Raw genomic sequence first — 10,663 nt, 5'->3', positions numbered from 1 at the left:
TACATTAATTACGACTTCTTCTTTTCGTGACATACAAAATAAGGATTACATAGAGATCATTTGATTAGAAAAATATATTTTACCGCTTTTTTCAAGTAGTTTTAATGTGTAAGATCTGACAATACTTAGGGTACCTATGGTAGGTTTAGAGACGATTAAAATATTATCTGGCAACACTAAACTCGTTCTAGATAATTCCAGCCTATAGTGTAATACTATTTAGAATGAAAATTGTACAGGCCATTTTAGGTACTCTGCAGAACTTATATTTATGAGTAGTATTATTTACCAAGAAATAATGGCAGCCCCCTCACTTCATATAAGGAACAGTGCTTAATACATTTTTTCAATCGGTAATTGGAGCTGTCATGGTTTATGTGCTATTGTTACTAACGTCAACGGGTTCTTTTATCTTTGGGGTTGCCGTGAATAATCTATAGAGTACCTAATCTCGGCGGCAGTTTAAATATATATTTAAGTGTTATCAATACTATTTAGTTTTCAAAATCAATGTACTATCGCTTTATTAATGTTCTATAATGCCTTTTTGATCTATAATATAGTTTCTGTGTAATAATTCGACTTTTATTGCACTGTCCTCCTTTCTCCTTCTCGCTCCTTTATGAATAACAAAGAATATAAGATGAATATATAATAACTTTAAAAATAATTTTAAATTAAAATTGGGTTTATAATAAAAAACAGTTAGTTTCCACAAAGCTGATTTTATTGAACTTAATTAATTTTACTCTTACAAGCTTAATAAAATACACATAAATTATATGATAATATTAACGCGCACTATGTACTATATTGTTCAACCACTACAATGTTCTTTGAAAAACATTTTAGGTAGGTACCTAAAATCTTTATTATTGTTGAGGTTGGCATTTGAAAAGATAGCACCGTACAAATGTTATAGACACAGGTATTTTAGAGTCACACTCATCACGTGTCAAATATTTATTGTTATTAAATCGAATGATGCACTTATAAGGATAGGGTATCCAAAGATTTAGGTTACAAGGATTTTATTTACACATAACTAAATATAACTAAGTCACTACATTTCAATGTTGTTTACATTTTGATATTACATTAAAGTCCTAATGAAATATACGATCTATTACGAAATAAAGATGATCTCTATATTCGACGTCGACTTTCAGAATAAAAAAACAATCATATTATGAAAATATATGTTTTTTAAATTATCTTCAGTAAAGAAATAGTGATTTTAGTATTTATTATAAATTTTATTGCAGTTCCTATAACTCTAATTTATTTAGCACCGTGCAATTGTTTATTTTTCATTTACATATTTGTATAAAACACTAACTGGAAAGTCTCTCATATGAAATTAAAGCCTTCTCGAATAACATGTACATCAGTTGCGCACATAATATTATCAGTACAATAATTCGTTTTCACTAATATTAAGTAATTATGCACATTAGTATCACAAGGCCCAATCTGTTAAAACTTTGAATAAAATCATTATCACTCATTATAATTGGTATATTACCCTGTCAAATAAGATATTTGTTACGACTAATAACTTTAAAATAATTTTCGTGTTATTGTGACCACTTCTCAAAAAGAAAATTTTAAATTATTGATAATTAATAAATTACTTTTCAAGATACATAAACAGTCTAGTTACAAATTATATTATTAGTTTGTAGCTTGCACTTAAAACTGTTATAGTCAGGAAAATCATATATATGTATGTAATATAATTACAACTTAAACCCACCCATCACTCATATTTGTATAGAATTAGTAACTTTTGATCAGCACGTTGAAAGTCTTAATTATAAGCATTTGTTTAAACTACCACACTATTGGCATTTAAAAAAAATCTTGAAATGCAAATAGCAGCTGTTTCAATTCAATTGGATAAACAATGAATAGTCAAAGACTTATTTAAAAATTATAAATATATAATTTTATCGACAAGTTTTTCCTCAACACTCTTAACTGTGACATTCAATTTGACTATTAGAATTCGTGTTAGTTCTATAAAAATTTATTCTAAGTATGCAACAAAATGCAAGAAATGCAACAAAATTAACATTATGATTGAAATCTATTAATAAAAATTAATAGTTTTGATCTCTATGTTAAATTCAATTGGTTTTTAATAAAATAGCTACTGAAAATAATTATCATGAAGTTGATTGTTCGATTTATAGTGAAAAACTTTTTATTCACCATGGTATATTGTTCTCGTTTTGTCGTAGAAAAAAGCAACTCTTCGAAAGCATGACAGTTAAAATACATTTTATAAAATAAACCAAAAATCTTATTGCCGAATCAAAAACTCTTTCCACCAACAACTTGTTGTGACATACTTGTTTTTATTTTTCTCATATTTTCGAATTTAAGAAAAGTAGCTTCGTTTTCAATAATACTCTTTAACACTACACCGTCGTTGTCAAATCAATATGCTATGTCCTAAATGTATTTTTTTTATTGCTTAGGTGTGTGGACGAGCTCACAGCCCACCTGGTGTGAAGCGGTTACTGGAACCCATAGACATCTACGACGTAAATGCACCACCCACTTGTGATATAAGTTTTAAGGTCTTAAGTATAGTTACAACGGCTGCCCCGCCTTTTAAACCGAAACGGATTACTGCTTCACGGCAGAAATAGGCAGGGCGGTGGTACCTACCCGCGCGGACTCACAAGAGGTCCTACCACCACCTACCATTACTTTGTGATGCTGAATAAAAATTTAACTTTAACCAAATTTCTTTACTTCTGTCTTATATAGCGTGGTTATAATGGTGCAAATGTTGAAATTACCAAAGTGTGCACACAACAAATATTAGTTTGACAACGACAATTTTGCTATGTAGATTTCATAACAACAATTACCTGAGGCTGTTGCTCTTATATTGATCGTAAATCTCATTGAACATATCCCTGCAGTTCATTTTAATTTTCATCTTCGAGCATAGCAGAAAGACGCCTGAGAGCTTCCTGTGCAATGAATATATTTCCTCCGGGGGCGGACAGAGTCTATGCGTTAGTATCGTCGGCACTAAGGCTTGTATCCGTCTGGTTGTTTGTTGGGTTCCGAAGTCGAAATCGCCGGAGCCTTCACTGGTGAATACTTCGCCCATTATCATGACAGTGTCAACGTGCGTTTCTTCCATGATCTGTAACATGAAACTGTATTATAGACCTAACGAATAACTGGTGAGGTAATGCGCAGTACTGCAGGCATGTGATAGTGTTAACACGATAATAGTAATTGAATATGAATTAGTCCATCTAATGTTTCGATTTTATTTTTCTAACTATTTAGTGAAGAAATGGTCAAAACCGAATTGAAATAGGAAACAATTGACGCCAAGACGACGGGTATAAAGAGATCCTGAATGTTGTTTCAAAAATAATTTACTTAATATTAAGATGCTTTTTCAATCGCATTGTATATTTTCAAAAAACGACAGATGGAAGTACGTATTGGTATCAGAAAAGCCCGCTTTTACATTAAGAAAAGTCTCAACAATATTTTTTTATGTTTTAAATTTTAATATATTTTTGATGCGTTTTATAAACGAAAGAAATCAACGTACCATTTTAATTATTAAAACCTTGTAGAGCAGGTGGTTAATGACAACAAGGGATTTAGACTTTATTTCAAGTTGGAGTCAATATTCTTGTTTAATATATATATTCGGTTTGGATTTGCTTGTCTCATGCGTTTCCAGGATACTAAATTCTAAAGCTCTTTATTTGTATTACGAACGATTATCGTACTCACTTTAGATTCATAGCCAGTCAAGAATTTCATCTCACGCGACATTCTCAATATAGCAGCGCGATCGCCCAATGAGGCTGCCTTAATTATCTCAATGTACTGATCCATGAATTCCTTGGAGTACTCTCTTGTAGCTCCAAAATCTAACAATATTACCTAAAAGCAAGAAAATATATGCGGTAACACACGTAAAAGTGAAATATTATTACTCACTTAAGATTAATTTACCTTTCAAGTGAGTACAAATTAATAATTTAAAGAATATGTATACTTATTTTAATGATTGTTTTTTTTTTTTTTTTTATTGCCTTTGTAGACAGACGAGCATACGGCCCACCTGATGGTGAGTGGTTACCGTTGCCCATGGACTTCAGCAATGCCAGGGGTAGAACCAAGCCGCTGCCTACCGCTTGTTTTTTTTATTGTTTAGATGAGTGGACGAGTTCACGGCCCACCTGGTGTTAAGTGATTACTGGAGGCCATAGACATGCGTGGGTGGGTGGCCACGTAAATGCGCCACCCACCTTGAGATACAAGTTCTAAGGTCTCAAGTATAGTTATTTCAATGAAACGCTATTTCTTATAAGCATCTACCTGTTTCGTATTAGTATTGTAGAAGAAATTGGCCCAATTCGGATCTGTTTGCATACATCTTAGTACGAACATTTCTCTGAGGCACAGCTTCATGATCTTGGACGCGATATCGACGCGTGTCTCATAGGATGCGTCGAATAGCTTATCGAGAGGTACGCCGTCTATCAGTTCTGTTGTTATCACTTCCTGTGCGCACAATTCGTCTGAAAAAATAAAGTATGCTGAAGATTATACGGTAAAAAAAAACTAATTTTATTGCCAATATATTATTATTATTATTTTAATATTTAAAGTTTCATACCTATGACGTCAGGAACGAAGTATTCAGGATACTGTGCCAATAGAGTCTTGAACTTTCTAGTACATTCCGCTTCGCGTATATAATCGACTTCCCAGGCTAGTTCTTTTTTCGCCACTTCCACAACGTTATCTATGAACATGCCTTTAGGAAACATGTTCCATACCTGTAATTATCAGTTTTAAGATAAATTATTATTTATCCTTGTACATATATATATTTGAAGGCCACAATTTATATATACATTCGTTTCATTATAATACGACAATGTGTGGTTTTGATACTTAATTACTGTGTGAGATGCAAAAACTTAAAAAAAATTAAATACTTTTTCTTCGAATTTTTTACACAGAGTTAATCAAAATTATTTCAATATGAGGTGCATAGAACATCGGGCCGAGAAAGCATAATTTGAAAACTCATTATCAAAACTTTCGCATTTTGGCCACTTTGGCCTGTATTGGCCTTCTAATTTTTGATGAATATCGCTATTGATATAAAATAGTGACACAAGTAACTTCTTTTGATTCCTAACTATAGTAGATCATAACATATTATGCACAGAGTAAAAGTATTTTTTATTGTGCACCAAAATTAAATTGATTACAGATCTTTTTCCACCAATAAAATAAAATGATTGATCTAATGTGTTCTAGATGTAAATCAAGAGTAATGAAAAGAACGAACCTAGACTGAAAAATAGGTACAGTGTTAGAGATTCACACAAAACATAAATGATACCTTTACATATCCAATAAAACAGGTACAATAAAACAAACATGATTTTACAACGGCTGGATAAACTTATATAATTTTTAACTGTTATCATATCGACGCTTAAAAGGCAAACGTGACTAAGCAACAATGCGTGAACTTTACAGTAGGCTAATTTAAAGTTAAAATATCTGAAAAAAAAATATTATAACGAATCTAGCTAGCGAATGAAAAGATTTTAATAGACCTAGAAATATTTTTTTTTTGCGGATCGAATATGGTTATTGCCTATCATTTATGCACAAAGCAGTTATCGCTTAGTCACGTTGCCTTTCAAGCGTCGATATATTCATTATTTACCTTCATAACTCCTACAAGGTTGTCAATGTCACTGTTGATCCCTTTCGCGACTCCGGGATATTGAACCTTCATTGCGACCTCCCGACCATTATGCAGTACAGCCAAGTGCACTTGACCTATTCAACAATAATTTGAGAAAATAGGCATAAAAGAGTAACAACTTTAAGATTTTAATACAATTTTTTTAAACTATGCCTTTATTTAAATTTCATTTAAAACATATCAGTACGATGCAACACATAAGATTTACCTATAGAAGCTGCAGCAAAAGGTTTCTCTTCGAAGCTTTGTAGTTTACTTCTCCAGTCGGGTCCAAGTTGCGAACTCATCACCTTTTCTACCTGCCATGCTGGCATGAAATCGGCAGACTGCCGTACTCTCTCGAATATTCGTTGAAGTTCCGGGGATATCACGGATTCGTCTTGTATACTTAATAATTGACCTAGTTTCAGTGCTGCTCCTGTAACCAGTTAATAAAATTTTATACTTTTTGTTTAGCTTAACTAGCAATTTAAGCTAATTTACTAGCAAAAAGGTTTTTTAATCATATTTGTATTAATCTTCTACACACCTCTGACTTTACACAGCGTGTCAACAATTCTTTCAGCATTAGCTGGAGACAAAAATGAATTAGCGGCTTCATCGGCTTGTCCTGTGACTGACTGCAAAGTATTGCGTGCATACTGTGCTATAGTGCCGACTCCGAGTCCAGCTGCTAGTGAACCAAACGAAATCATACGACCTATTCTCGACGATGGTACTACACGAGCTTTGGAATTTTCACTAAGCTGAAAATAAATTCAAATTTTTCAGTTTCGTATCGTAATAAATGAATAAATGATAAAAAAAACACCAAGCAAAACTTACAGATACACGTATTTTCTTTTTAGCAACTGGTTTTGGTATTGTTTGTGTTGCAAATTGTGTTGTGTTGCTCAAAGTTTCAAACTTAGGTTTAACACTTTCAAACTTGGGTATTTCTGTTTTAACTTCATCTTTCTCAATTCTGGATGGCTCAGGTTGCATTTTAATATTTTCTAGTGGTGATACAAATTCAGCTGGGCTATCTTTATTCTGAACTTGTTCTAAGGTGGCAAATGTTCTGTTGAATTCTCGATTCAACTCTTCAATCTCCTGTTGCAATTTGGGGTCCATTTCTACCTTGCCTTCGATATCAGGGTTTAAATTAGGCACATTCATTACAACATATTTCCTTAAGCCATGAGCAACAACCACTGCTCTTTCGATTACATCTTTTGCAGTATCAGCACTAGGTTTATAAGCTGTGAGTGGGTTAGTTGGGCATTGTTGTAGGAGTGGCCTAATGCTAGAGTTATTCCACATAATACTACATGCTTCCTGCTGCATCTTTGTACTGGCTTCAACAACTAGCCGTAAGCCACGGGCTACACCTATCAAATCATTAATGTGTGACATGATCTGAAATATGTTTAGTATTATAAGTTACACATAATAATAAAATATATAAATGGAATTAAACATTAAAACAATACAATATACTATATATTTACATATAAAACACACAGCAACAGCATTACATATAAAATGATATTTACAATATTTATTTATGTATTATAATAATATTAAGATATACCAGGTGTAATATATAATATACATATAAATATGCAATGTGTAACTCTAGTGCAATTGCAAGAGATTTCTAACATTTGAGATTTATACCACAACCATTTGTTTTGCTTGTTTTAGGTTTTTATGTTTTTGTTTTCTTACACAGCATGTAATACAGTAGATTTAAAAATCAACTATCTAGATCCATGACTATTAGATGAGGGCACACTTAACTTTGGATAGCAAGCTTGTAAAGTATAAGCTTACTAAAGCAACAAGTATTCATATTCACTTAGCTAGTAAATATTGAATTCTTGTTACATGTATTAAGGCAGTGATTCTCAACCACTGTTCCGCGGCACTTTTGTGTGCCGCCAAATTTCAAAAGTGTGCCGCCAAATTTTGCGAATACATATATAATAATGTTAATATTATTAAATTATATCATTTTAAAAGAAAAATATTTTAAACATGAAAATATTTAAATCCGCAAAAAAATATATTATAGTATATTTTAGTTTATTTCGTATATTAAAATTTTTTGATAAACTATTTATGCAGTGTGTTGTAGTAAGTAAATAATTTTTATCTTTTTTTTGTGTGCTGCCAAATTTTGAAATCATTAAATATGTGCCGCAACAAAAAAAAGGTTGAGAATCACTGTATTAAGGTATTATTTTTCCTTAGTAGTTTTCAAGATCGATTATGTTATACCCAGTATATTTCTAGTGCATTATTCAATGTAAAATAATATTCATTTTATTTTAATATACAATTACTTACACTACTAAAAATTTATATAACAAATACTAGATTAATTAATTCAAAGTTATATTCGAAGGTTTAATTAATAAAACTTATTTTATATAAGTAATTAAGTACCTATCAAGCAGACCATTCAAAACGGTTTTGCATCACTCAGTCATTTTTTATCATAAAGAGTCATGTAAGTCTCAAAGAGTCATGTAAGTCATAAATAGTCATAATGAAACCTCAACAATGTTATTAAAAATACGAATAATAATTTATGGCTCTAGAAGCAAATACACCAGGTAGGAAATTCAATTACTAGACCATAAAAAGCTCAATATGAGAATGCCAGTCCCTGCTATGTGAGATACAGTTTTAGTTGACAGTAGAATTTACACTTTGAATAGCTAACTAGATAATATGGTCCAAATGCAATATTATATTATTATATAATAATATAAATTCTGAGATATATGTATTTTAACTTTTTGGTTTTAAATTGGTATTAAATTTTTAAGCTGTAAGGATGACATCATGTGAGAACTGGGCGTAAGCATGTTTCCATGAATTTAACTCTGAATGGTGTAGTGGGTGTGCAATGAAAGAATTCAAAAAATAGTATTCAAGGCTAATGAAATTATTGCATAATAAAACAAATATTTTATAGGGTTTAATGAAAAAATGTTTATATTTGTAATTTTACCAATATTATTTAGTTTTTTAAATACGTAGGTAAACTTTAAATAAAACATAAAAAAACAAAATAGTATTAGTGAGGTTTATTAAAACTTCGAAATGTACTCACTGAAATTTTGTACTATTGTTATTTCAAGTTGTGAACCTAAGCTTTATATTTTTCAGTTTAAAAGAAAAGAAAATAATTACAAATCACTAATTTTAAAAAAAGATTCATCTCAATTTGTAGCCTAGTGCATAGACCATAGATTATACACTTAATATATTAGGCATAGACTATACACTTAATATTTGAGAACACAGCACAATCTCTATTCCAATTACGAAGTCTCATTTGACAGGTGTCAATAATCAAGTACTAGTAAAGTACCGCTCTAATCGATACTTGACGATATTGATATTCGATTACTATAACGAACACATTAAAATCGTATTCAGGTTCAGGTTACGGTTCCAAAGTTTAAATGAACAAAAATAATAAAAATTAACCAAAATAACCGAAAAATGGTTATAGTTTGACCAAATTTCTAGGTTTTTCTTAAATGCCCATAATTTCTAAACTGAATGGGATAGATTTTTTTCTCACGATTGTTATGCCGGCCACTCACATGCGCGCAAATATTTGTACATTGTACGAATGTTTGCGCGCATGTGAAGGGCCGTCAAACATTTGCGAACCCGTTTGCGCTTCCTCCTACACTTGTTTACGAATGTCTCACGAATTTCTCCTCCTTTTTAATTCGTCAATAGAACATTGAAGAGAAAAAGAGTTTTGAATTATTTCCCAGACATCATTAACAGCCATGCTGTTTTTATGGGATTTCTTTTGATGAAGATACGCTACACAGTAGACGTCACGATCTATGAAAATAGCGAAACGTCCGTTGCCTTCGCAATCCTGGGCGCAACTGGTCACACGAATGTGTGGGAGACTACGCGAAGGATCGCGGTTCGCGCGCTTTGATGTCTGTTAAAAAACCGACACAGCTTGGAATACCACGAATGCAGCGAAAACTTTGCATAATCATTTGCAAATGTCGTCCTACGCTTGCGGGTTTGTGTATTCGTGCGAATGTAAGTGACCGGTATTACAATCAATCCTGTCACCCGGTTTCGGCTTGACGTTAAATTCTGGGACACCCTGTAAAAATAGATATGAAGCAAAATGAGCTGAAGTTGATTAGTTTGAGGCTTTAATAAAATTGGAATGAAATTTAATGAAACGAGATGCAATCGGGTGAAATAAAGTCTCAGTAAGACGGTGGTTATTCACTGAGACCTTTGTGGACTTTTTGAAAGAGCCTGAAAGAAGCTATGCCTTTATTTCATTTCCCTATATTCCTGCCCTTTCGCAGATGTTCAACAGTTAATGCCACCGTTATTACACATTTAAATTTGAACAAAATCCCTAAGTGTTACTCCCAATAGTCATAGATAAACAGTAATATTTTGTGCCCTAATTTCCTATTTAATTTCGTATACCTACCTACATAGCCACACCATACACGGCGGTTTTCTCGATTGACATCTTCGATCAATAATAGTACTAGATTAAGGATCAGGAACAAAAATAAGACGCTCCAGTGGCCACGTTTGCAGACACGAAAACATCTTCATTTCTTAGAAAAAAGTTTAATAATGTTAACGACTTCAGTTTATTATAAACCTTAATACTTAAGCATAAAGTTTAATTACCATTGCAAAATATATGTATTTAGGTCCTTTCGTCAGAAAAAGAATATTATGGAATAAATTTAAAATGTCACTTGAACATAAAAAGTCATCAGTACAAAAATATTTATTCTAAAATGATACTTAAAGCCTAATTTATAAGGTTAAAAATGTTTGTTTAAAATTTCGTGCTTATTGTATTGTGGAACTAGATGT

At 31.9% G+C, this 10,663-nt stretch overlaps 1 protein-coding gene across 2 annotated transcripts; it reads right to left on the bottom strand.

Moving 5' to 3' along the window:
* Positions 1–708: 708 nt before the first annotated feature.
* Positions 709–9,108, bottom strand: Coq8 (ubiquinone biosynthesis protein COQ8, mitochondrial). Of its 2 annotated transcripts, none has more exons than XM_028179661.2 (9): positions 8,886–9,108; positions 6,608–7,180; positions 6,312–6,528; positions 5,991–6,200; positions 5,741–5,856; positions 4,670–4,832; positions 4,369–4,571; positions 3,778–3,930; positions 709–3,166 (listed from the first exon to the last, which is right to left on the bottom strand). In XM_028179661.2, the coding sequence occupies exons 2-9, from the start codon at positions 7,175–7,177 to the stop codon at positions 2,879–2,881; spliced, it is 1,920 nt and encodes a 639-aa protein (XP_028035462.2). In that variant the 5' UTR covers positions 7,178–7,180; positions 8,886–9,108; the 3' UTR covers positions 709–2,878. The 2 variants fall into 2 exon arrangements, with proteins under 2 accessions (XP_028035462.2, XP_089583795.1); XM_089727669.1 differs by having other exon boundaries at positions 6,608–6,906; positions 8,886–9,033.
* Positions 9,109–10,663: the final 1,555 nt, after the last annotated feature.

Source organism: Bombyx mandarina, chromosome 01 (genome assembly GCF_030267445.1).
Source record: "Bombyx mandarina strain Sakado chromosome 01, ASM3026744v2".
NCBI lineage: Eukaryota > Metazoa > Arthropoda > Insecta > Lepidoptera > Bombycidae > Bombyx > Bombyx mandarina.
This window is presented reverse-complemented; position numbering and strand designations above follow the sequence as displayed.